Source organism: Leopardus geoffroyi, chromosome E1, assembly GCF_018350155.1.
Source record: "Leopardus geoffroyi isolate Oge1 chromosome E1, O.geoffroyi_Oge1_pat1.0, whole genome shotgun sequence".
Classification (NCBI taxonomy): Eukaryota; Metazoa; Chordata; class Mammalia; order Carnivora; family Felidae; genus Leopardus; species Leopardus geoffroyi.
This window is the reverse complement of record NC_059330.1, coordinates 57,575,598-57,603,315: the sequence shown is the minus strand read 5'-3', so window position 1 is coordinate 57,603,315 and position 27,718 is coordinate 57,575,598. Positions and strand designations below refer to the sequence as shown.

The window sequence follows — 27,718 nt, the reverse complement described above, 5'->3', positions numbered from 1 at the left end:
TTTGATGGGGACTGCTTTGGGTAATATAACCAGACTAACAATATTAATTTTTTTGATCCATGAACATGGGATGCCTTTCCATTTGTTTGTGTCTTTTTCAATTTCTTTTAACAAAGTCTTACAGTTTTCATTGTGCAGATCTTTCACTCCCTTGATTAAATTTATTCCTAAGTATTATATTGTTTTTGATGTTATTGTGAATGGGATGGTTTTCATTCTTTTCCAGATGCTTCATCATTAGTGCAAAGGAATGCAATTGATTTCTGTATGCCGATTCTGTATTCTGCTGCTTTTTTTTTTTTTTTAATTTTTTTTTTTCAATGTTTATTTATTTTTGAGACAGAGAGAGACAGAGCATGAACAGGGGAGGGTCAGAGAGAGAGGGAGACACAGAATCGGAAACAGGCTCCAGGCTCTGAGCCATCAACCCAGAGCCTGACGCGGGGCTCGAACTCACAGACCGCGAGATCGTGACCTGGCTGAAGTCAGACGCTTAACCGACTGCGCCACCCAGGCGCCCCTGTATTCTGCTGCTTTACGAAGACTGTCGACCGATTCTAGGTTTTTTGACTGATTCTTTGGAATTTTCTATATACAGGATCGTATCATCAGCAAATAACGAGAACTTGATTTCTTCCTTTTCAATACAGACAATATGGATGCCTTTTCCCCCCTTCTGCCTTGCCTAGCTGCCCTGGCCAGGACTTCCAGCACTTTACTGGACAGGGGTGGAGAGAGTCAGCATCCTTGCCTTGTTCCTCATCTAATGAACTCTTTCAACTTCTCTCCACTGAGTAAAATGTCAGCTGTGGGTTTGTCACCCACGGCCTTTGTTAGGTTGAGGTATGTTCCTTCTCTACCCAGTCTGCTTAAGGTTCCCCCCACCCTCCCAAATCATGAAAGGATGCTGTATGCTGTCAAATATTTCTTCTGCATCTATCGAGATGATCACATGATTTTTATCTTTCAGTTTATTGATGTGATAGATCACATTTACTGATTTCTGTATGTCGAACCAGCCTTGCATCCTAGGTACAAACGCCACCTGGTCACGGAATATAATCGTATTCATGTGTTGTTGAACTCAGTTTGCTAATATCTTGTTGAGAATTTTTGCATGTACGTTCATTGGGGATACTGGTCTACGGTTTTCTTGTGGTATCCTTATTAGGTTTTGGTATCAGAGTAACGCTGGCCTTGTAGAATGGGCCTGGACGTATTCCCTTCTCCTTGATAGTTTGGAAGAGTCTGAGGACTGATGTTAATTCTTCTTTAATATTTGGTAGAATTTCTGTCAGTGAAGTCATCTGGTCCTGAAGTTTTCTGTGTTTTGGCAACTGACTCTATCTCTTAACTCACTGGTCTGTTCAGATTTTTTATTTCTTCCTGATTTGGTCTTGGTAAGTTGTTTCTAGAAATGTATTCATTTCTTCTAAGTTAAGTAATGTGTTGGCATATAATTGTTCACAGCAGCCTCTCACGGTTCCATGTATTTTAGTGGTTAATAGTTGCAGTGTCTCCTCTTCCACTTCTGATTTCATTTCTTTGAGTCTTCCTTTTCTTTTTAGGTCTAGCTGAAGGTTTATCAATTGTGTTTTTCTTTTTGACGAATCAGCTGTTAGTTTCACAGGTCCTTTCTACTGTCTTTCTAGTCTCTATATTATTTATTTCTGCTCTGATCCTTATTATTTCCTTCCTTCTGCTAACTTTGGGCTTAATGTGTTCTCTTGCGAGTTTTGAGGTGTAAAGTTAGGTTGTTTCTCTTACCTCTTTTTAAATTCTTAGTATCTGTGTTTAACTGCTATACGCTTTCCTCTCACAACTGCCTTTGCTGCTTCCCACCACATTTGACATGTTTTCATTGTCACTTGTTTCGGGATAATTTTTCACTTTCCTTTCAACTTCTTCTTTGACCCAATGGTTGTTTAGAAGTGTGTTTAGTTTCCACATGTTTATGGATCTTCTCATTTTCCTCATGTTGAGGAAGATGGTTGGTAGGACTTCTAACTTCTTAAAACTAAGAATAGTTTGGGGGCACCTGGGTGGCTCAGTTAAGCGTCTGACTCTTGACTTCGGCTCAGGTCATGATCTCATGCTTGTGAAAATGAGCCCCACATTGGGCTCCACACTCAGTGTGGGGCCTGCTTGAGTCATTCTCTCTCTCTCCTCCCCCTCCGTCCTTCCCCTGTTCGTGCTCTATCAAAAAGATGAAAAAAAGAAAAAGAAAGAAAAAAAGAAAAAAAAAAAAACCCCAAACAACCCCTAAGATAAGTTTTGTGGCCTATCAGATCTATCCTGGAGAATGTTCCCTGTGTGCTTGAAAAACGTGTATATTCTGCTGCTGCTGGATGGAATGTTCTATGTATATCTTTTAGGTCCATTTGCTCTGAAGTATGGTTCAATTCCATTTTTCCGTATTGATTTCTAGTCTGGAAGATCTATCCATGGTTAACAGTGGGGTATCTGAAATCTTCCATAAAATTACTATATTATTTCTCCTTTATGATCTGTTATTGATTACTTAATGTAGTTTGGTGGCCAGGTGTTGAGAATGGATATATTTATAATTTGCTTACATCTTCTTGACGTATTAACCCCTTTGTCAGCATATAATGATCTTTTTGGACTCTTGTCACCCTTTTTGGCTTCAAGTCTATTTTGTCTGATATTGAGTATGGCTATGCTTGCCTTCTTTCCGTTTCTGTTTGCTTGGAATATCATTTTCCATGCTTTCAACGTGAGCCTGTGTGTGTCTTAGAGCTGCAATGAGTCTCCGGTGGGCAGCACAGACTTGGGTCTTGTGGCCTTATTTAAACATTTTTAATAAAAAAAATTTTTTTTAATGTTTATTTTTGAGAGAGACAGAGACAGACAGAAAGAGAGAGAGTGGGGGGGGGGGGGGAAGAGAGAGAGGGAGACACAGAACCCGAAGCAGGCTCCAGGCTCTGAGCTTGAACCCACAAACCGTGAGATCATGACCTGAGCTGAAGTCGGACGCTCAACTGACTGAGCCACCCAGGCACCTTGGGTCTTGTGGCTTTCATCCATCCAGCAGCCCTGTGCCTTTAGGTTGGTGAGTTCAGTCCCATTAAGAGAGATTACGGACATGTAAGCACGGACTACTGCCCTTTTATCTTTTGCCTTCTGGTTATTCTGTCTCTCTACTGTTTTTCCTTCTGTCTCTGTCTACCTTCATACGTTGACGGCCTTCCATTTTCTCAGTCTCCCCCTTTCTGTGGTTTGTGTGTCTGCGCTAGATTTTTGCTTCACGGTTACCACGAGGTTTACGTTAAACATTGATGGAATAGTCCCTTTTCTGCTGAAAACAATTTGTCTTCGTTGGCTTATAAAAGTTCCAACCGTTTGCTCTCCCCCTTTTATATTTTTGATGTCACAAATGATCTTTTTATTTATTTTATTAAAAAAATTTTTTTTTTTAACTTTTATTTATTTTTGAGACAGAGAGAGACACAGCATGAATGGGGGAGGGTCAGAGAAAGAGGGAGACACAGAATCCGAAACAGGCTCCAGGCTCTGAGCGGTCAGCACAGAGCCTGACGCGGGGCTTGAACTCACGGATGGGACCGCGAGATCATGACCTGAGCCGAAGTCGGACGCTCAACCGACTGAGCCACCCAGGCGCCCCACAAATGATCTTTTTAAAGGTGCTATGATTTTGTTCCCAAGTTGTAATAGCCGTAAGTTATGTTTAATTCTCTTTTTCTTTACCCTTTATGAGTTAAGAGTTTAATACACCATTCTAGGCGTGCCTGGGTGGCTCAGTTGGTTGAGCATCCAACTCTTGATTTCAGCTCGGGCTGTGATCTCATCGTTCATGAGATCAAGCCCCGCTTCGAGCTCTGTGCTGAGAGTGTGAAGCCTGCTTGGGTTTCTCTCTCCCTCTCTCTCTGCCCCTCCCCCACTTGTGTGCGCACGCTCCCTCTCTCAAAAAAAGGAAACGTTCAAAAGAGTTTAATATACCATCCTAAAACACAGCTACAGTATTCCGATTCTATTTATCACCTTTAGTTGTTACTATTTTTACAGCAGCTCCACAATGAGGGCTGCTCGTCCCTTGAGGTAAATCTCATCTGTCACCAGTAAGCGCTCCCCCAGCACGGACATGTCTCTGTGGGCCCCTGAGCAAGCCCGTTCTGGGGCCAGGTGCGAAGAACACGCTCAGTCAGTGTCGCATGAAGTCTGGCCTGTGGTCCCAGTGCCTTTCTCTACGAACGCTGTGATGACCTCCCCTCAAAATAGATGGGAGAAACTGGCCTCTTGGCTGAAGTACAGAGAAAAATGAAACAAGCGGACGTGCCTCGACGTGGGCTCTGGCCATCCGTCCCCAGGGTCCACCAGCCTCCAGAGACTTGCTGTGTGGTTACCACGCTTCACACGCTTGCTCTTTGGCTGAAGCTTGGTCCTGTCTACCCAGCACAAATTGAAACCATTATCCCAAGACTATGATAAAATGCTTCCGGAAATCCAAACTCCACAAACTGGCACCTTTTAAGAAGGTATGCGTTAAGGGCATCAGAGTACTCACTCATGGCCTGGTCAAGATTCATATTGTTGCTCCTCAAGGCCTCTTCAGCTGGTTCTCTCTGTGTGGGAAAACAGAACTTTAATGAAGATTACGCTTCGACAGTAACAAAAAAGCTAGTAGAGAATTCGATCACTATTAGCTTAGAGAAATGATTATGGCTGACGTAACATTACTGGGTTTTGGAACCGGAAACACTGCTCTTCGTTGGCGAGGCTAGACACAAACGTCTTCTAAGTAAAGGCACTTCGAGTAAGAACACGCACCGGGTTGACTTTTAAAGAACTTGCATCTAACACTTTAAAAACAAAACGTGCGGGGTCCGTGGAATCTTGTCGTGGACTCTACACCACAGTGAGTAGCAACGGTTCGGCAAGGATGAACTCTCTGCCAGAACGACTTTGGGAACGTCCCGGCAGCCAGTCAGAGCACAGAGCTCCACTCTCCACTGCGCGGACCCTGGGCCCTGCTGTTGACCACTTGCCACCAAGCAATGTACAAAAGACCAAAACAAAACAAGCAGATGCACGTCGATAACTATTCACGTTCGTACGAACGGAACAGATGCGTGTCAGTGTGTGCGAGCACCACGGTGGAAATGGGGACTCCCGGGCAGGCCTCCGGTGTCCCGCCCGCGCTCTCATGCGGGAAGGGGCTGGGCCACCCCCGGGTCTGTGCCCTGCCCAGTGACAGAGGGCGTGTGCCCGACGCGAGGCATGTCGTTTCTGGACCGGGCCGTTCTGGACCCATTCTTCAGGGACATCCACAGAAATCAAAGACACATGTTCACTTGAGTAACGATCTGGAAAGAAGACCTTTGAAGGGAAGACCGAACAGACCCAGGGGATATCCCTCAGTAGCTGAACTCCTGCGCTGGGATCTCAGGAACGGGATGCCTCATGGCACATTTTCAGGGGGACACCGTACAATCTGAACTCTCCCTACACGTGACCCAAGACTCGGGCACTCAATAGGACTGGTTAGGACTCTTTTTTCTGGACCCGCGCTTTGGTACTTGATCCCAAGTTTTCTCTTGTGATCTCTGTCAATCCACCGCATAAACTAACGAAAATTCACTTTTAATTATAATTTAAAAGAAAATGCAGAGCTGCAGAAGCCAAAGAAAGGAACGATCACGCGGCATGTTTTATTCCAGAAGGCTCGCACACCCTACTTGATGGAATGGTGTGGATGCTCGCTCTGGTTGAAAGCAACGGTCCCTAGACAGAAGCACTCAGGTCAAAGGGGAATTTACGAGTTAGGCTGCATGAACACTCTCCTCCCTCAAAAGTCTTGCTTGTTACGTGTGACAACCGCGGGCAGGACACAATCAGGGCCATGCATGGCGGCACACGCGGAGGGAAGCGGTAAAAATAAGACACCAGTCACCGGGAAGCCCATGTCCGTGAGTTGTTTGATCAGCCGGTTCATGATCCAGGCCTCGTCCTGCTTGCCAGACGTTTTCATGCCCTAGGACAAAGTGTGGGTCACAGGTTAATACATTTCTTCTAGACACGGGAGCAGCCTAAACTTCACGGTGATTTCAAGGTAAAGAATCTTTCTGTGTTAACGTCGAGCGATGCTGTGCTCCAGAGTCCCTGACTGCTTCGTGGCTAGTACTACGGAATGCTTCAGGGTGCATGTGCAAGTTGGCGTACGTGTGTAATTTATGGACTTTAAAAAAGCAAGATAATTATTTTTCTTCCCCAGAGAATTAATTCAGTTCATCACAAATGTGTGCCACTCCCATTGTCAAATAATCCTAAGCGTTCCTTTGAACACGGCCCTATGCTAATACTATGTGAAGTTTACTAAAAATTACATGTTTTCTGCCCTTTTATAAGCTTTACTGTCAAAGATGACAAAATGCAGGGGGTTCATTCCAACAGAATGAAAAGGCAACAAGATGAAAGGAACAAAAAGCCTGTTAATTTTATTGACTATTCACTGCTTGCAGCCCTTGGGGTAGAGAAGACATAAATGGCAAACGTCAGTGAGGGAGAAGATGAAGAGAAAAGGAGAGGCGATCACAAAAAGCAAGCTAGGGCAGCAGAGGAGGGGAGCGGGGGGGAGGGGAGCACAGGGCAGCGGGGGAGGGGAGAAGGGGAACACAGGGCAGCGGAGGAGGGGAGGGGAGCACAGGGCAGCACAGGGCAGCGGAGGAGGGGAGGAGGGGAGCACAGGGCAGCACAGGGCAGCGGAGGAGGGGAGGAGGGGAGCACAGGGCAGCGGAGGAGGGGACGGGAGCACAGGGCAGCACAGGGCAGCGGAGGAGGGGAGGAGGGGAGCACAGGGCAGCGGAGGAGGGGACGGGAGCACAGGGCAGCACAGGGCAGCGGAGGAGGGGAGGAGGGGAGCACAGGGCAGCGGAGGAGGGGAGGGGAGCGCAGGGCAGCAGAGGAGGGGACGGTAGCGCAGGGCAGCGGAGGAGGGGAGGAGGGGAGCACAGGGCAGCGGAGAAGAGGAGGGGAGTGCAGGGCAGAGGAGGAAGGGAGCATGGGGCAGCCCACGAGGGCTGGGCGAGGATGTTAAGTTTTCTCAGTGACGTCCCTCCTCTTCCAACAACTACAAAGGTTCTAACCATGCGTTCACACAGGGGAAAGAACCCTCCTCTAACATCACTCCTCACAGCGCTTGTCAAAATGGAGCCTGCCGTTAACTACAGAACGGGGTCTACGTGGCGATATTAAACCAACCAACGGGCGCTCTCTCCTCGAGGAAGTGCTTATTTGGAGGCGCCTGGAATCACTGCCGGGGCCAGAGGTGCCACGATTGCACAGTATTTTAATTTACCAATTTCGTATTCCTGCTGCCGTCATTAACTGGGTTATTTGCCAGCCCAGTCGAAAAAAGACTCCTCGTCTGATGTCTGTAATCACCTCCACTCCTGATGACGCGAGCCCTGATTCTGGTTTCTGGGTTCTGCTACTGCTAATTAAATGCTCTGCTGAATTCATTTTTCTGAACAGGTAACACCTTCGTAGGATTCGGATGGAGAACAAGGGTGTGCACACAAACGTGCCTTCTTCCTACCTCACCTTCCGTCCGCTCAGCTCCTGCTCTCTCTTCGCACGCGCAGGTGTGCGCACGCACGCTTTCGCTCCCCGGCCCCACAAAGGCGTGCACCACACGCTTTTCTGTCCCTTGCCTTCTCATTTGACAGCCTATTTTGGTGGTCTTTTCAGATGAATATAGGTAGACTCCCTTTAATCTGTTCAGCTTTCCCTGGTATGGATGTGGGGTGACCGTACATTTAATGTACATTTAAACCATCGCTTTTTTCCCTACAAAAACGCGACAGGAGAAGACGGTGTACGGGTGCCACCTGCTACGCCCGTGACAGGCAGAAGCACCACATCCCGGCGCTGGCCCATCTGTAACCGTGACAGATGACGCCAAACCGCCCTCCACGGGGGCCCCACCGACTTAAGTCCCGCCAGTGACGTGGGAGAGGGCTGCTTTTCTCACAGCTTTGCGGACAGAACCCGCTTACTCAACGCTGGGGGTTTTGCTGGTCTGAGAGATGAAAAGTGGCATCTCCCAGTGTGGTTTTAACTTGAACTCTTTCCGCAGGGCAGGCTGAAGGTCCCTTCATGTGTTGAAGAGCTGTCAGTGTTTGTTTTCTAGGGAGCATCTATTTATATTCTTTGCTCATTTTTCTAGGGAGCAATCTACTTATCGATTAAAAAAGCCTTTCTTTATGTATATATCAGGGAGATCAGCCCTCTGCACGATATGATACAAATATGTTTTTCCAGCTTGTCTTTTGATTTTATGGTATTTTCTGCCGTGCACTTTTTTAAAAAAAAATGTTTACTTATTTTTGAGAGGGGGAGGGCAGAGACAGAGGGAGACACAGAATCCGAAGCAGGCTCCAGGCTCCGAGCTGTCAGCACAGAGCCCGAAGCGGGGCTTAAACCCATGGACTGCAAGGCCATGACCTGAGCTGAAGTCAGACACTTAACCGACTGAGCTCCCCCCCCCACGCACCCGTCATGCACGGTTTTACTGAAGTCTGTAAATCTTTCAGGACTGAAAGTTTTGTAAATTTGATGATTTTTAGATTTTTCTCATAGTTAGAAAGGCCGCTCACTCCTGCTCTAAGATTGTTTTTAAAATTCTTTCACATTTTTATATTTGTATTTATCATATTTAAATTTGTGATCTACTTGGAATTTATCTCGGTGCTTATACGAGTTATGGATCTCACTTAAATGTTTTTCAAATGGCTGCCATTTATTGCAAAACCACTTAATGATGTACCTCAGGAGTCTTCACACTTACTGGTGGTATCAGGACCAATCCCATTACTCTGTCTTAAAGATTCTTTTTTTTTTTTTTTTAATGTTTATTTTTTATTTTTGAGGGAGAGAGACAGAGTGCAAGTGTGGCAGGGGCAGAGAGGGAGGGAGACACAGAATCCGAAGCAGGTTTGAGGCTCCGAGCTGTCAACACAGTCCTATGTGGGGCTTGATTCCACAAACCGTGAGATCATGACCTGAGCCGAAGTCGGACGCTTAACCGACTGAGCCACCCAGGTGCCCCAAGATCGAGGATTCTAAAGAAGTTCTGTTGATATGTTGATTGTACTTATCAATATTTACCGTAGGAGAAATGAAAAAAACCACTTATTAATTTGTTTCAAAATTACAACAACAAACCCATCATCAGTTAACATCCACAACACTGTTTTAGTGGAAAATCGTCTTTTCTGAAAAACAAGACCCTTTAGTGTGAAGAGTGGCACTGTCATAAGCGCCTGCACGTCTCTACCGTCTGGCTTCTTAGAAGCAGCTCGATTCTCACGTCCGTCTCTGCCTTTACTCTGCTGTGACAGCAGTGCTGGGCAGCATCCGGATCCCCAGAGGGCCCCAGAGAACTCCCGATCTACCCGTCACCGTTAACTGGATACCCCCTCTACCCTGAATGCAGTTTTAAGTGCCGGTGGTTTTAGCGTTTCTTTTCTTTAGGGCTGCACGCACCTTTGGGAGTCCTTTTTTGGGGGCGTTCCCCCAGGAGGCGCAGGAGGACGCGCTTTCTTGGGAAGCAGCACTGTTCCACATGCCCCCTTCTTCGTCTTCCCACTGACTGGCACCGAGGTTCATGTCGTCCCCACCACTGCCCCAGCCTTCTTGCATAGATTTCGAAGCTAGGAGGAGAGCACACGTGAACTTCACAAACTCACCCTGCCTCAGGGAGCCGGTGCCGCATTACAGCGCCGTTTAGGGGGAGGTGGGACGAGGGGGGTGCCCTGGGAGCTGCCTCTTTGCCTCTTCATTTCCCAAGACCGAAGAATTGAATTTCTTGCGGGAGTTACAGAATACACACGCAGATGTGTACGTATTGTTTTCTCCAAACTCCAGCTATCTGTAGTCTGTGCTGTTACCCACTCCCCTAACCGGCTACAGGTCATTTTGAAGCACGGGCTTCTAACAACAGATCCTGGGGGCCACGGGGGAGGGTGGCACTGTCTGCATGGCAGGTAGCTGGTAATATGCAGAGTCCCGGAAATACCACTGTCCGCCACGTGGTTTTTGAACCCGCAGCGGAAGGTGGGCCAGTGCCCCTCTCACGTGACCAGACCCGAGTCACCTGGGGATCACGAGAAACGCACAGGTCTGCGGTTGGGCCTGACGGTCTATGTTTCGGACAAGCTCCCAGAGTAACACGGTGGAGCCAGTTGAGGCCGTAGGTGATGGAGCCTTGAGCTGACTACTGAGGTTGGATTTCAGGATGTTATTTCTTCTACTTTTTTAAAAAAAAAAATTTTTTTCAACGTTTATTTATTTTTGGGACAGAGAGAGACAGAGCATGAACGGGGGAGGGGCAGAGAGAGAGGGAGACACAGCATCGGAAGCAGGCTCCAGGCTCTGAGCCATCAGCCCAGAGCCCGACGCGGGGCTCGAACTCACGGACCGCGAGATCGTGACCTGGCTGAAGTCGGACGCTTAGCCGACTGCGCCACCCAGGCGCCCCTCTTCTACTTTTTTTAGGATACAGAGTGATTTCTGGTACAAAAGTTAGCCCAAATTTTCATTTCCTGGGAGAAGAAGGCCAAAGATTAAGTGATGGTACAGTTAGCGGGAGTCTGTAAGACTATGAGGACAGGACGCTTTTTCAAGGTAGACACGTATACGATGGCGCCTCCGAGGACAAACTGTAAGAGCAAACATACTGCCTCGGGACGGCAGGTGAATCTGAGGACCTCCCTGTCTTTTAGGTTTGCAACAACAAGTCATAGGAATGGAATAATCCAGCAGAATGGTGGCTATGGGGAGCACACTATCCAGCGTTAGCTAAGTAACACACACAAGACTCATGTAAAATATGGTAGTAAAAATACAAAAATAAGGTTGCATTTTAAGATCTAACAGGTTTAACGATGGCCAAAGAAAATATGAAGCTCTCGCAGCCATCTGAACGACGGATCTTAATACAGGACCTAACGCACACGCTTAGGTCCACGCTAACGTCACATGCGTCGTGCCGCAAAATCCCCACGCGTCACAGAATTCCTCTCGGTAAACGTGATCTGGACGTGTGTGAGAACGCGCGTGGTGCACGTGTGCTTATTACACTTTCAGATGACGTGAGGAACGCGCGGCCTAATTTTTCTTATCTTCCAAAGAACAAAACGAGAACGCGTAAGCCTGGAGCCCCAACGCAGAACGGCGCTCCCAAGAGAGAAGAAGGCAGAAGGGTCTGAGTGCTGTGAAGTCACGTCGGTCTTAAACCCACTCTCAGAAAGGAGAGACGGCGTGCTTCACCTCGTCCTCGTCGCTCAGTGAGCGAGTGAGCTAGCACTGTTGAAGACGGCAGGCACGGGGGGGGGGGGGGGAGGGGGTGGTCCTGCTGCCGTGTAGACGCCACTGACGGCATCCCGCAGCCATGCGCCATGGTGTGGATTCTGGTCGTTAATTTTTCTAAAAAAGGAGCGCACGGGCTTCTGTTAAGAGCTCCTCTGTGTCCGTGTGCCGGACGCGGCAAATAGACGTTAGTTTTAAAGTATAAACAAAATGAGGAAGGTGTCCTAAAACATTAATTCGTAAAATCCAATGAAAAGTATCCCTCTAACTAAAATATCCTGACCCATTTCTAAAGTGCTGGTCGGACTCACCTGGTTTGCACAGGGCCGGGGCGGCAGTGGGGGCGCCGGCTCTCCCGAAGGTCACGGGCGGCTCCGTGGGCTGGTCCCCCCATCCGCTGCCACTGCTGGGCGGCTTGCCCCACGCTGCGGTGCCGTTGTCAACCAGGGCAGAGGGGGAGGACGGCTCTCCCCAAGAGCTCTCAGCCTTCGAATGGACGTTAGGCATCTCTCCCCAGCCCGATGAGACTGCAAAGGGCACCGCCCGAGAGAGAACGAGATTATTCATGTGATAAAAGTGAAACAGAGAAGAAGCAGAAAAGGTAGTTTCAAGTTCAAAATCATTTCGAGACGATCTATCTTTAGGACGGCTGCCAGGGGAGAGGGGAGAGGAGGCAGTATCTCATCTAATCAGATTTGCTTCGCTTTTTAAAATCACAGTGCTTCCACTCCCGCCCCCACGTGCTTAGAATCGAGAGTCCCTTAAACATTAAAGACCACTGACCTCGGCATCTGCAGCATAACAGGGTTCGAAAGAATTGTTAAGAAACCGATGTTTAAGAAGTAGCTTTTTCACTTCCAGTATTACAGGTAGCAGCCGAGAAGAAATTTTACGTCACACGTCACGTTATTCTCTTCGAAAACAAACTTACAAGTTGCAAATATGTCTTCACTCTTGCTGGTCTTTCAGACCCACCCTCAAAGACACAGACGTGGGCCGAGAAATGAGACGACGGCAGGTGAAACGTGCAGAGAAAGTAACGGGAAAATCCGCACAGCGCCCGGCAGCACCTGGGCGCGCTGGGAGGTCTTCCCTCCCCCGTGTGCCCAGTGCTGTGAGCATCAGGCTGGCACCCTGCAGGCGTGCCACGGAGGAAACGCGGTCCCTACTGAGTCCCGAGGGTCGCGGCGCTGCTCTCTACAGGTACAGAAGGCGTCACGGGGCCAGAAGGATCTCCCCACTCTCTTCACGCTTCAGTAAGGTAAACATCTTATTTTATTTTATTTTTTTAAAGTTTATTCATTTACTTTGAGAGAGAGAGAGAGAGAGAGAGAGAGCGTGTGTGTGCGTGTATGTGTCTGTGTGTGCGCAAGTCGGGGAGGGGAGCAGAGAGAGAATTTCAAGCAGGCTCCTTTGCTGTCAGCGCGGAGCCAGACGCGGGGATCCATCTCGCGAACTGAGATCGTGACCTGAGCCGAGATCAAGAGCTGGGTGCTTAACTGACTGAGCCGCTCGGGTACCCCAGGAGAAACATTTCGCGTCACGCACGGAAGCTGCGTTCTTCCGACTCAACGCGTACTTCATTCTGCCTCTGCCCGTAAAGCTTCCTTGACGCTCCCCATCGCCAGTCCTGGCAGCTCATCAGCTGGAAGCTCCGTACGGACACGGTTTCTCAGCGATGGAAATGCGCACATTTTAAATACTAACTAAAGAATAGGAGGCACGCGATACAAACAGTTAACTGTAAATTTTAGGTTATTTGGTGGCAAGTGGCTATTATCAATTCTGAAATGTATTTATTTTCTGACTAAAGACAGTATGGAATGAGCTCCCTTGATGCTTTTTATTCTAATAAGATGCCGTAATATTGATTAATGACAAAAGGCCGTGCAACCTATGAATCATTTTAAATTACAAGCTCCATGCTGAGCAATATATTATGTAAATTATTGCCAATAACAGGGAAGTTAGCCCTAATCAGTTATTGTCAGCAACTGCTAACCACACTAGTCCCTATAATTACACAGAAAACAATCATGTATATTGGGGAAAGTAGTTTTATAAATTGAAGGGACAAAATTAAATCAGGAAAATTAACATAGCTGACAAAAATTATGGATGTTTTAGGAAGATAAAATAATTTCGGTGTTGCTAAAGGGCAATCAGCTGTAAATACACTGATTTATTGTGGGTAATTAAATAACAAACTCATTTAAAATTTGTCACCCTTACACTTCCATCTCTTTGAAAGGCACTATGACAGATTACTTAAGGAAGTCAGAATGAAGAATAAATATGAAGACTATGTTAATTATAGTTAATCGATTTTTACCAAGAATTTGCAATTCCTGTTAAAGCGGTGCAAAGGTCTACGGAGCATTTCTGTACACAAGGCTAACGGTCTATAGGCAGCACGTTTCAAAATCCTACAAATGGAAGAATGGCTATTCACCCTCGAATCAAGAGAACAAGATTTCCTTTTTTTTTTTTTTTTTTTTTTAAGTGGTCAAACAAGAAAGGACTTTATTTCAGCGATGCCAACACTAGGAAGACAGCGGACTAGTTCTCAAAGACCGTCTCCCCAGCAATATTTCCATCTCGAGTTGGTCCCTGGCAAGAATACAATCGGCTCACAGTGCCGAACGAACACGTACATCGTAACGGGTGCACCACGGACGCTCGAGAGGCCCCGGAAAAAAGAGGTGCTACAACCTTAAGGCACACTGGCAAGCTGTGATGCAAAGCAAACACGTTCAGTAGGCAGAAAAGAGTCCTAAGCACATACTACGAAAATACTCTCCACTGTTCAGTGCCTACTGCTGCAGTGAATTCTGGTACGCTTTTTGTTAGTAATTTCACAGAGGTTCTTTTGCACACATGGGCTTAATGAAGCAGAATAAATTTCTACTTTGCATTCGAAACACTGATACTAGATTTTTCAAAATGGCCCTTCAAATGCTACTGCTTTTGACAGAACATTTCTGTACCGTGGGGGTCACGAATTACCCCCTTCTTCAACTGAACACCTACAGTATTGGGACTGAAAGAACGGGAACAATGAAATGCCACTGGAGTATGTAGTTGTCATTCAACTTTATACGCACAGTCTTCATCAGAAAGGAGAAAACAAAGTGCCTGTGTGGTACACACACAGCAGACTGGTAGGAAACGAACACAAAGCAGTCATAAGGCCGGGAAACAGAACAGACACTCCGTCTGACCAGTGACCCTCATCTTACGTGCTCCAGACAGCGAAATCCACAGAGTGCATTCTTTCTTTTGTGAAATAAGAAACCGACTCTAGCTTGTTCCACGGGTGCTACCTCTATAGTTTTGTAAGTATGACAGGCGGTCCTTATTGGGAAGAAAGGATCAGTTAGAAAATGGCCGATTAGGGGCGCCTGGGTGGCTTGGTCAGTTGAGCGCCCGACTCGCGTTCTGCTCAGGTCATGCTCCCAGGGTCGTGGGATTGAGCCCCGTGTTGGGCTCCGTGCCAAGCATGGAACCTGCTTAAGGTTCTCCTCCCCTCCCCCCCCTCTGCCCCTCTTCCCGGCTCGTGCACTCTAATAATATATTTTTTTTAATTAAAAAAAATGGCCAATTATAATTAAATGAAGGAAAGATAAAAGACTGGAATTGCATCGACTGAGCACCTGAGCGCCAGCTATGTGCTTGGCATTTCTAGGTACCGACTTGAATACTAATGAGATGGGATTTTGTTCACACCAGTGGCCATCCTGCTTACTATAAATTTATTACAATGCTTGGTTGGCTACTGGCTTATGGAGGGACAACCAAATAGCTGGTAGCCATGGCAAGAATTTTTCATATTTGAAATCAAGACAGATATTTACATAGTGAAGCTCTCTATACAGGAGTTTTCGCTCAGTCAGATGGTAACGTCTCCTACTTTTCTGAATGGCTCGTTTCAAGAGCATTCATTTAAAACTTCTCTTCCAGACTCAAGGGACTCTATGTGAGGGTTACAGATAAGGTCCTTTTTCACTGGCCACGTGGCCTCGAGCTGCTCAGAAGAGCTAGATGTTAGAAAGGGGATGTTTCTTTAGTTTTCATTTGAGTGCACTAATAGAGATTTTAAATGCACTCTTTTTCATTGATACAAGGGGGAGCCAAATTGTACTTTTAATGGTCTTATTCATTCCTTTTGAACCGAAGGTACCTCCAGCAAAAACCTGTGTCCGTCTCCCCAGGGCGCGCACTGAGAACTGTCCCTCCCACCTCTCTGGCAGGACGCTTCTGATGCCCTGCTTCTCCTTCTGCTCCAGCCCCACTTACCACGCCCCCCAAAACACAGGAAAGTGAAGACACCCCAACCAAACACCCCCCTCCCTGCACCCCCCCCCCCCAATCCCATATCCACAAAAAGCAGACTGCTCAGATGACTCCTCTTAGTAACTACCGTGTGGTGCTTAAAACAGAATCACTCTGGCCGGGGCGGTCCTGGCCATCTCTCTCTGAGGTCGCGGTGTGAGAACAGCTGCGCTCCTGGCAGCACCTGCTGATTCTCTCTGCAGGTGACTCCGTGTTTTGGTATCATTCTTATACCAAAGGATGATGAAGGGGCGGGGGAGCTGCAGGAAGGTCAGCGTTCTCCAGCTTCTGCTCTTTAAGAGACTGGGGGCAACAACACACGCGTCTCGTCAACCTAGGCAGAGGGGTCCTGAATCCAGTTTGTTCCAAGTTTTAGTTTATCGGACAGGTGATGAGCCTCTTCCACGATTAGCTTGCACAATCTCTGCCTTTGGTTATGATTTTGTGCTGGAAAACTAAGTGATAAAACAAACCTATGTAGTATCAGGGGATTAAGTACCCAAGTGCAAAGTGCAGTGGGCCTCTGGCGGAGCCTTCTCCGACCTGCTGGGGGCAGCCACAGTGATTACCCTGGGGCGGGGTGGGGGGGGGAGGGTTCCCTGCTGGAATGCCCCGCCAAGGCAGTGGATAGACACGCCTGAGGAGCTGGGGAGAACAGGTAGTAAAACGGATAAAAAACTCCTGCAATTCGATCAACATGAGCAGTGCGGTCCCAGTTTACCGATCGGCCTATGGCATTAACATTTCACTTCCGTTCATTGCTGGAAAACACAGCCCCAAGCAAGGTTTTACGAGGACGCTATGCTGCTGGTTTAGCTCGGATCCAGTCTACAATGGCCTTCCTATCTGACGCTAAACTAATTCTATGACTAGCGATCTCTCTACTCCCTGACCCCCCGGTTCCTTTCAAAGCGTCGATCTAAAGGTTTGGACGAAACCTGAGAGGGTTCACCCTGACATTCTCCCCCAATCTCATTGTTAGATTCAGAGTCTGCAGTGAGGGTTTACTTTACATCCAAAGTTTAATTAACTGATATTCAACGTTCTCCTGCGTCTGCAAATTGAGTTTTAAGTGTCCAGAACATTTACTTCTAAGTGTATTAAGGAGGCCGCGGAGTATTTTTAGGATCCGCGTCCTTCCCTTAGGAACAGAAGTAAACGCTATGCTTGTACTTCCCCACTCTGGGCCACACCTCCAGTGACTGTCAGAGTAACAGACGGGCTCTCCAAAGACTCGGTAGCTCTTTGCCGCATTAGGGCACAAGCGAGCAGGTCCTGCACACCTGGCTCACGTTCTCGTGAAGTCACGGGCACGTTAAGGAGCAGGTTCTGTGTCGTGCCGTCTTACACGACCCGACTGCCCCACGGGTCCCTCTCCGGCAGCTTATCATCCCTGATCCAGACAGGCAGGGGGACACTTGTCCAGAGTATTACCACGTTCCATCTCCTGAATGGTTTGAAGCAGATCCAAACAATCCAGTTTATGAAGCTATGTTGCATTTCCTAAATTACCTTCCATTTTCCTCAGGCTCATCAGAAAACAAATTAATATCCGCATAACAAGAATGGGACAAACGTGAGTGTCCTAAGTATAGCATTTCCTTCTGTAAAACCAGACACACACAAATGTAATTGAGGAAACATATCTTGTACAAGAGGTCAATACTCTCAAGTGATCATGATCAACTACTTAGAACCCACGCTCTGACACAGGTGCAAGTCTGTGTGAAACCAGCAAGGCCAACAGCAAGCCGCCGAAAACGTGCAAAAGACCAGCTTTATGAAGAGCAGAAATTTCGTCAGTTAGTCGGGTGCATCAGTCAGTTGCTGGGAGCGCAGAAGCCCGGAAGGTTCACGAAAACCAGTCGGGGCGAGGCTTCGAGCCACAAGGTGACTCACAGCCTGATGGGGGCTATGACCGCTGCTGCCATGAGTGATGTCACAGTCCCCGCCAGGAGGGCCACGGGGCTGACCTTTGTGTGGACGAATGCAGAGGGCCAAAAGGAAGGAGCGAGCTGTCATCGCTAGGAGGCCGCTCGCTGGGGTGACGGGGGGACTGCTCCTTCTACGGCCTCAAAGAACAGCTCGGTGCGCCAGGCTGGGAAAGTGACAGGCTTCTACCTCCTGTAACCCCTGAGGGCGACGAGCTCTGCTCTCACTGCACAGAGTGCCTGCTTCAGGCCTGGGACTTGAATCCCTGGGGTGACGTGGGGCAGGAATCATACCTCCGTGTGACAGCTCAGTGGCCCGGAGGGAGAGGGACACCGCCGTGAGGGGAGATGGGGGGCAGGACCCCGGCCCACATCACCATCCGCTGAGCTTGGGAGTTTCTGCCCGGAAGACACCGGTCTCACTTTCCGTCCGTCTCCGTCAGGCGGCCAAACACAGCCCGCACCGCCCCCACGCTCTTGCTCTGGCCCCGCGATCGCTCACGCGCGTCAGGCCTGACACCTGCAGGGGACACCAGGGACGCGGAAAACCACTGCTATGGTTGCATGGAGTGCATTTCCCTTCCTTCCACTCGGTGATATTAGGTGCAATTTGTTAAAGAAAAATCACCGGTAAATATTTTTCACATCGAAGAGAACGATTTGGGCGAGAGCGTCTCTGTCGGGGGTAGAGGTCTCATTCTCTGTCTACCACAACACCCGGGAAGAGTAGATCCTAAGGGGAACATACCGGAGAGGAAAAAAATCACTAACGCAACACGGTTCCAATGTCTGTGGGGCCGTTTCGGACGCAGGCTCGCAGAACGGCAGCGGGCGAGGCGGGCACCGCACACCGGGACCTCGCCGCGCGTGCGCAGCCCCTCAGTCGGCCACTTTCCACCCGTACATTGAGGCCCAGGGCCGCGAGGTTCCAGGAGAGGGGGTGCGCAGGTGCACCGCGCGTCAGGAACCCCCGCCCAGGGGCACGCTGCGGCGGGAGCTTTTTCCAGAAGACCCTGAGTAGAGCGAGGGGGCGCAAACACAGACACTCAAACCGTGACCTGGGAGGAGTGGCACTGGGGTGAGGATTCCCAGAAGAAGTCTTGGGCAGGCGGGACAGGACAGTTGTGTCACGCAACGCCACACGTGGGGCTCGAGCTCACAACCCTGGGACCAAGAGTCACATGGTCTACAGACTGAGCCAGCCAGGCGCCCCATGACAGCTATTTTTAACCATCAATTCTTCTCAGAGCGCAAACATCCCCCGGGGCGCTAATCACACCACAGTCCCCGTGACATAGCTCATCACCTCTGCCCCCAGACCGCACCACGTCTCTACGTCCGAATCCTTCCGTTTCTGGCTTCAATTCTCTTGCTTCCCACTTCTCCTCATTCCTTCAAGTTCTTTACATAACATTTTAAAGTGCTCAGAAATGTTAGTTATAACCTGGTAAGAAACAGGAGTCCCGAACCCCAGCGCCCCAGGGAACCAGCCGGTTCACGCACACAGGCCCCCCGTGCAAAGGGCCCGTGACCTCTCAGCCGGGAGGCACGAGAGGCGGCGGCGGGGGGGGGAGCGACGAGGCTCACGGCTTCCAGGCAGCCGCTCTAGCTGACCGCTGCCGTCCGAATCCAACGTGTCAGAGCTTCCGGGATTTCAAGAGGCCGGAGATCTGGAATTTTATATAAAACGTTTTCGTTATAAGTGCTGATTCATACGAAAACGTGGGCCGCTGAAGGCACCGCTGTGGACGTGTTGCAGTCCGCGGCCCACCGGGTTTCTGACCTTTGGTTCGGGGAACGGAGGCGTGTGTGCAGAGGCTACAAGAGCCTTGAGCTCCAGAGAGGATTCCCCATACGGCGGCCAAGAGCAGAGTGAATCGCCAAGGAATCTCAGGAGGCCACGTCCGGCGGGTGGACCGGCGCAGGGAGGGGTCTGGAGGGCAGCGAACTGAACTGAACTGAACTGACCGCACAAGGGGAGACAGCCCTCCTTCCGCTCTAGCTGCTGGATGCTTACAGCGAAGACCCAACAGCTAGTCACGTGCTCGGCGGCCCTGCCCGAGGTGACGACCTCTGCCCCCTTCGCCCCTGCCCGGCTTCTTCCTCCGCACCGCCGACACCCTGCACAGTCGCTGGCTCACCCGCGAGCCTCGGCCCTCCTTCCCGGATCACACCGCCACCAGGGCAGGGGTTCTGCCTGTTCTGTTCCCTGCTGTCCCCCAAAGCAGAGTGTGAGCCGGCGCACAGTGGGTCCTAACGAACACACGCTGAGTAAACGAACGTCCATCTACTGTGAAACCGACCTCTGGGTCCCAAACGCTGTCCAGCAGCCCTCTGGGGACCCCTGCTGAGCCCTCTGCTCCGTCTCCTACGTGGGCGAATGCGACCCTCGCCTCTGCTCCTGCCCGCCCCGTCTGCACTTGAGGCCGGGGTCCTTGACACCCTCAGAGAAAAAGAATCCCGGAAGGGGTCTGTCACCCTCTGGCCACAGACACTCGGGCCTCCTCCCGGCTGGATGCAGGGAGCCCCTCCCTTTGCATTTACTCTCCCTCTCTACTGGCTCCTTTCTGTCAGTCTTCAAACAACAAGCTGAGTTCTACCGTCTTAAACAAAACCTCGGCTCCCGACCCTGCCCTCGACTCCTGCCGCTCTCCCCCCGCTGTGCCTGCCGCCCAAGCTGTGGCTGGGACCGGCTTCCACAACCGGCCTCTGCCACATCTCCACGGGACAGATGTCTCCCGCCGTGCTCCTGGGTGAGTCAGCGAGGGACATGCCCACCGGCCCGCTTGCCAGAGCTCCGAACCCCCCCGTGCTCACCTTTCCTCTTTGTTCCCACACCTGGTTTCCAAGCCCGGTTGCCACCTCTGTCTCCATGGTGCTTTCCAGCCACCGTCCCAACCCAGGCCACCGTCACCATCAACACCCCGGCTGAGCTTGGCTCTTCCTCTCCTGCTTTGCTTCCCACTGATTTTTGTAGTTGGGACGATCCTACAAAGAGGTCTGATCATTCAATCTGTGAAGCTTCTCACCGGCCTCTCAGAAACCCCTGGGTACAACCTGGCTCCTTCAGGGGCCTGAAAGGCCCGGCCCCATCTTGCCTTGGCCCCTCTCCAGCTCTTGTCCGCAAGGCCTGCCACCCCCCCCCCCCCCTTGCCCCAACCCCAGATCCCTGTGAACTTCTTTCTGCTCCTCCCACACGCCGCCTCTTCTCCGGCGTGGACCTTCTCAAGCGCCCGCCCCTCCGTCCGAAACACTCCTCTGCGCTGCCACCCAACGTCTGCTCAGCCCCGACCCCTCGTGGTCCGAACCCTGGTTGGATGCCACCCTACGTGCCACACTTTGCTGGCCCTGACTATCGGGCCCCAGGCTAAAGTAGTTCAGGTGCTTGTCGTTCTGGCCACGTGGAGGTTCAAAGAGGGCAGAGCTCCTGTCTTCCAGGCCGTTACGTGCCTGGCACGCCAGAGTGCTCAACGATGTATTTCCAGTGAGTGTAGGCCAAATAAAGGGATAAAGGCAGCAGTTCTAGAAGCACTCGTGCAGATGGGTGGGAGAGTGTGGTACCAGGCGGTGGGGGTGCACCAACGGGTCTCCCTTCGTATCTGTTTCAATGATGTTGGGTGGTCAGAGCGATCTTTTTTAAACCCACATCTCTGCACAGGACAGAGTCAACAGCCACTCAGCATCCATTCTCCTGCCTTCTATGAGGCTCACAGTTAAAACACGTCACCTTCCAGACTCCCTTGTGTTGGATTTGGATGCAAATTCTGTTCCACATATAAGGTGACCGACTGAGTGACCGTGAAGAAAGGACTCTATCTTTAGTGTTGTCTTTATGGCACGTTTACGAAAATTTAGGGATTCCACTAGAAAACTGGAAGGAATCACTGATACGCTGATTACCGAATCAGGAAACAATAAGATCTCAACAGGCTAGGGGACTGGAATCCAACGTTTACTGGGTGCAAAGTTCTACGCTTGGGACCAAGGGGCCAAGTGCACAAGGAACAGTCCTGAGCAAGGAAGGGCTTCGTAGCAGTCGTAACGAAAAGAGGTACTTCAGACTTTAAGCTGAATTTAAGAAAAACAGTGTGACGCGGCTCCAAAAGGCTAAAGGAAACTTAGAGCGCATCACAAGGAGTAGGATTCTGAGGAGGGAAGGAGGTTACAGCCTCACCTGATTCTGCGCTCGCTCGTTAGAGCCACACGCGTAAACCCACGACATCAGTTCTGGGCACAAAGACCCTCCTCGCCAGCTAACAGCTTATCCAGAGGACAAACAAAAAGGAGTTAAAACCATGACCGTGAGGAGGAGCTCTAAGGAGCCAGGAAGACGTCCCGGAGAACGGGCAGACGGAACAGGACAACTATGTGCCACACTGCCGCTCGAAATTCTGCGATATGGGACAAGAGGGCCTGCCGTGCTTTGGGTAGTCCCCAAGGACGGCACTACACGAGCAATTACAGAAGCCAGAGGGAGGCTGGTGACGGCACCGCCTGAGGAGACATGACAGCCAGAGCAGCAGGCGAGAAGGGCACTGGGCGGGAGGGGGCCTCCCCGGTACCGTGGGGGGCCCCTGACGCAGAGGCTTCTAGCTGTGTGGGGAGCGTGCAGGACGGGGGAGGCCCTGACTTGGACTGTTCTCTCCTTCTGGTTCTTCTGTACCTGGGGACTCTGTGATTCGGGGGCCCGGTTAGGGGCCAATGCTTAGGCAGGCTCCACGCCCGGGGCAGTAAGGCTGTGTGCCACGCACCGACGTCCCAGCTAGAAAGCGGGGCCGCTACCCGCTCCCGTCACAAAGCCCGGCTGGATCTTATCTGGATCCCACGCGGTGAGTACTGTGTGTGTTCATCCTGTCACAATTCCCGCTCCCTGGGGAGGGATTCTGGTCTGGGCCTTCTTCCTGCCTGCCAGTGTCCAGCAGAGTGCCTTGCGCAAAGCAGAACTCAAAACCCAAAAGTTTAGTCTAATTTTAGGATTTTTCTTCCGACTGGAATCACAACGTGTCTTGTATTGTATAACGCCACTCCCGCTACGCACGATTTCATCTCAGCGCAACCACGCATCAGGAACGCCCGCGGAGCTCTAAAGCTACCAGCGAACGGGCTTCCCGCAGACCCACGTCGCCAGAGACGCTGGTGACTGGTCCCCCGGCCCCCAAGCACTTCTAACCAAGGCCGGGCTGGAGGACCACTGGCTCATCCCGTAAGGAAACGAAGGCTGCCGCAAGGAAACACCAGCTGACACAACGGTCCCCGGTCTTTTCCCGAACGGGGGGTATTTCTTCTTTACTCTCCTTAACACTGGAAGTGCCGAACCTCTCTGTCTCTCTCGGGTAGAAAGCTATCAGAGAATCCTACTTTATTTATTCTCCGGGGATAATATTTAAGTACGATGCTACAAGGCGAAGGGCACTTAAATCAATGTCCTCTGCTACCTCAAAACGCCATGGGGATACGTACACACCAGTGCTAGGAACAAGCGATCTTGCGTAAGTTCGAGAGTCACCTAAAGGGCCCGCCATACCTGGACCGAGCAGCGGCGATCGACTCAGCTGGGCGCCGGCCTGGTGTGACGGCGGCGTCTCGACCACGTCCGTGCTGCTGCTCGTGGTGGTGGTGGTGGTGGTGGCGGCGGCCGTGGTACTGCTCTGCATGCCCGGGTTGTTTCTATCCCACATGTTTACAGTTTTATTATTGTAGTTGCTCGGGTCACCCCAAGCTGAGGTACCATCATCGATTTCCATTTTGCGTCGAATGGATGGCGGAGAAGGCTCCTCCCAGCCCGTGGCCTCACTGTTGTCCTTCTGTTTGACAGGGACCGGACCCCCGATCCACCCGGTTCCCGTCTGCTTAACGGAAGCGGCTCCTCCCCAGTTACTCACATTGCTGTCTTGGGGTTTGCCCGCCCAGTTCTGTTGGGGGCCAGGTTTTAAAGACTCTCCCCAGTTTGTCCCTGGATTCACCTTTGCGTTTGTGCCATTACCCCAGCCACTGGTCCCAGACCTGGTAGCGTCGTTCCAACCAGACCCTGACCGATTACTGTCGGCATCCCATCCAGAGCCATTTTTTTTCCCGTCCCCCAAGTGTCCGAGGACGGAAGACGAGTCCGCCCAATCTCCCCCTCCAGCGCTCCAGGCCGGATTGGATTTTTGTCCGTCTCCCCAGGTTTGAGATTTGGGCTTCTGGGGCTCCCCCCAGGTGGGCGACTTGTCCTCCTGGTTTCCGGTCCCACTCCAAGCGTGGCCGCTCTTGGCGACAGCAGCAGCAGCAGCATTATTAACAGCAGTAGAGCTTATCGAGTCCCCCCAGACCCCCGGGCCATTTGGCGCTTTGTTGCTGCCGTCCCCCCACCCTGTGCTCGCCGGCGCAGCAGCAGGCGGTGAGCTGACCCACCCGGATACTGCAGAGGTATTTGTACTGCTCACGATGGACCCATCACTCTTCGCCCCTGAGTGTGAAGGCTGAGGAGCCGCACAGCCCCAGGCCTCTGTCCCGTTGTCATTTTTCCTCTCAGACCTAGGGGACTCCTCAAATTCCCAGGCAGTGTTTTGCTTTACGGGAGTCTGTCCCCAACCAGTATTAGACAGGACTCTTGGGTCCAGATCGTTCCTTGGCAATTGGATATGCCCTTGGTCTAGGATCCCTTTCTCTCGCCTCCGGCCTTCTGCTCCTTCCCTCCCGGAGCCCCCTTCGTGGTGACTGCCGGAACTGTCGCTACTTCCTTCGCTTGCCGTGGTTCCAGAAGACGCAGCTTTGGCCCAAGAGTTCACGTGCTCGCTGCCGGGCTGCACGGCAGGATTCTGGCCGCTGACGCTCGGACCGTCCCACCCTGTCGATCCTTTCCCGTTGCCGTCACCGTTGGAATGCTGGTTTGGGGGCTTCCCCCACTCGCCATTCACACCGTTAGAGGCGCTTCGGGTGGGGTGGCCCCAAGCCCCCGAATGGATGTGACCGACACCGACGCCGCTGCTGTTGCCGCCGCCCCGTCCCCAGGCGAGGAGCCCGGGGCCGGCAGGAGGGCCCGAGTCCCAGGCGTTACCGCCACTTCCTTCCTTCTGCGCCGCACTGCTGGATCCGTTCTGTTTAGCACTCAACGCCGAGTTCACAGTGTCTCCATTCCCCTGACTGAAGCCAGAACTGCTGCTTCCCGCGGCGGGGTTACCCGGGGACAGGCCCCACACGGACCCGCCGAGTCCTTCGCCGCCGCTCCCTCCGACTTGAGAGACCGAGGATCCGTTAGCACCAGGAAGGCCTTGCAGGTGGGGTGGGATGATGGCCCCCATGCCGACGGCCATGCCCCAGTTTGGCAGTCCGTTCGTCTGCATTGCATTGACAGGGTTTGGCGAAGAGTTCATGGGGTTAGTGTTATTTGGTCCATCAGTGTTAAGGTTCTGAGGTTGTACGCTGAAAGACACATTCTGAGAAGCGGACGTTTGTGGTTCTGTGCTCTCCGGCGGCAGCAGGCTTCCCCAAGCACCTAAAGTGCCCGGCGGGTTCCCGTTCTGGTTGCCCGCGTTTTGACCTATGGCACTGACCGGACTGCAAATACTGGAAGGGTTGCCTGTCGCCACAGTTCCCTCGTGTCCGAGTACGGGCCAGGCAGCTGGGTTGGCATTAGGGTTCAGGTTAAGATTAATGCCGGCATTGGAGTTGGAAGCACCCCAGCAATTCTGACTTCTCCCGTCTCCCATCATGCTGTCCATTTTCCCATCCCCGCCGCCGAGGGAGCAGTGAGCTGGGCCCGAGCTGGGGCCCGCGGCTACGCCCCACACTCGGGCCGCGTTCCCGTTCCCGTTGGCGCCCCCTGCTCCCAGGGCACTCTGGTTAGAAGGGCTCTGGACGGGCACCCCGTTGGTGCCATTATTGCCGTTCGTCTTCTTGGTGTGTCCGGTGAAGGCGCCCTGGGCACTCCCCGTAGCCATGCTACTGTTCTCCGAGCCACAGTTGGAGGCAGAGTCAGTGTCCGTAGTGCATTCTGAGGCAGACTCAGTCTCTGTTCCTGTGATGGAAGGCCACGCCTCCTTGTCGGTCCTATCTGTGATCACTTGGTCCCAGCTGCAGCTGGCTTCGTTTCTGTGCGTGGGCTGCTGTCCCCGGTGGGAACTGTCATAGTGATCTGCCGATCCGCCGTGACTGAGATCTGCAAAAGATGAAACACACGCGGAATTAGATCTTGCTCGCGTGGGTCAGCGGAGCCCCTGTTAACTAGTCTTTGGGAGAGGCCGCTCATCTCCAGCTTCAACTCTGAGCGGCACATGCTAAAAAACGACTCAAAGGAAACAGTTATTCAGCGTCATCCTAAGTTCCCATTTGAAAAAGGGCTGACGTTTCTACAATTATATCCGTTCTGACCACGACAGCACAGCGTCATCCCTCTGGAGGAGCCTCACAGGACGCGTGAGCACGCGGGCGTCTCGGAAGGCGTCCGCAGTAAAGGAAGCTGCATAGCTGAAACGCAGCACGCTGGAAATTTCGGTGGCCGTGGCACACCTAAACCTACTCAGACTTTGGAAATGCCGGGGACGACGTGTCCACACGCGGCCTTGAGTCCAGCCCGTAGTTCTCTTCAAGACCTCCAGCCGGAGCTAGCATAGAGTACAGAGGCTACACCGCTCATTTAGTAGAAAACGAGTGTAAATACGGTGCAAAACTGCGGAACAGAACCAGTATTTTGGGGGTGGGGGACAGAGGGAGAGAGAGAAGAGGCATCGGAAAATGCTATCTTGTTATCAGGGGTACCGAGGATTAGTTATACTATTAATTTATATGTGTAATGACATTTACACTATTTATCTAGTATGACCAGCAATTATGGCTTATCATTGTTTCCTCTGTGTTAATAACAACAAGTAAGAAGTCTCGAAGGCTCTCCAAGGATTCCTTCCACCCTTGCTTTCCATTTCCTTAACTTGCAGTCTTTTCATTGGAGACCCCCAGAATCACTTTATACAGTGTCTTCCTATATTGCATTTATATCATTTCACTCTTGGTGAAATGCTTTTAAAGAAGAATTTAATGGGGCGCCTGGGTGGCTCAGTCGGTTGAGCGTCCCACTTCAGCTCAGGTCATGATCTCACACTCCATGAGTTCAAGCCCCGCGTCGGGCTCTGTGTTGACAGCTCAGAGCCTGGAGCCTGATAAGGATTCTGTGTCTCCCTCTCTCTCTGCCCCTCCCCTGCTCATGCTCTGTCTCTCCCTGTCTCAAAAATAAATAAAAACATTAAAAAAAAATTAAAAAAAAAAAAAAAAGAAGCATTTAAGGTGAAATGCATTTATTTTTTTCAAAATTACTTTTATTTATTTAAAAAGTTTTTTTTAATGTTTATTTTTGAGAGAGAGGGAGAATGAGCACGCGCGTAAAGTAAGGGCAGAGAGAGAGGGAGACACAGAATCCAAAGCAGGCTCCAGGCTCTGAGCTGTCAGCCCAGAGCCCGATGCGGGGCTGGAACTCACGAATCATGAGACCATGACCTGAGCCGAAGTCAGACGCTTAGCCGACTGAGCCACCCAGGTGCCCCAAGGTGAAATGCTTTTAAAGAATCCACCACTTGGTATCTGCATTTTATTTCCTAGTTATTCGAGTATTTCTAACATTGCAATCCAACTTCTACTCCAACGGATTTTCCAGCAGACTGCATTACAAGTATGTACCACTCGGGGCACCTGGGTAGCTCAGTCTGTTAAACATCTGACAGCTCAGAGCTTGGAGCCTGCTTTAGATTCTGTGTCTCCCTCTCTCTCTCTCTGTCCCTGCCCCACTTGTGCTCGCTCTCCCTCAAAAATAAATTAGCATTAAAAAAAAAATTGATGTATGGGGGCGCCTGGGTGGTGCAGTCGGTTAGGCGTCTGACTTCAGCCAGGTCACGATCTCGCGGTCCGTGAGTTCGAGCCCCGCGTCGGGCTCTGGGCTGATGGCTCAGAGCCTGGAGCCTGTTTCCGATTCTGTGTCTCCCTCTCTCTCTGCCCCTCCCCCGTTCATGCTCTGTCTCTCTCTGTCCCAAAAATGAATAAACGTTTAAAAAAAAAAAAATTGATGTATGTATGTATCACTCAAAAGTAAATAAAATTAATATAAAAAATTACTTTAACTTATACATACAACTCAC

At 50.8% G+C, this 27,718-nt stretch overlaps 1 protein-coding gene across 3 annotated transcripts in view; it reads right to left on the bottom strand.

Moving 5' to 3' along the window:
- Positions 1-27,718, bottom strand: part of TNRC6C (trinucleotide repeat containing adaptor 6C) — a 100,426-nt gene that overhangs the window by 31,438 nt on the left and 41,270 nt on the right. For all 3 annotated transcript variants that reach the window (XM_045490927.1, XM_045490929.1, XM_045490928.1), the window contains 5 exons: positions 23,137-25,752; positions 11,661-11,876; positions 9,526-9,692; positions 5,933-6,013; positions 4,547-4,604 (listed from right to left, as the gene is read on the bottom strand). In XM_045490927.1, the coding sequence (XP_045346883.1) occupies positions 4,547-4,604; positions 5,933-6,013; positions 9,526-9,692; positions 11,661-11,876; positions 23,137-25,534 (2,920 nt within the window). In that variant the 5' untranslated portion in view covers positions 25,535-25,752. The remainder of the gene's footprint in view (positions 1-4,546; positions 4,605-5,932; positions 6,014-9,525; positions 9,693-11,660; positions 11,877-23,136; positions 25,753-27,718) is intronic.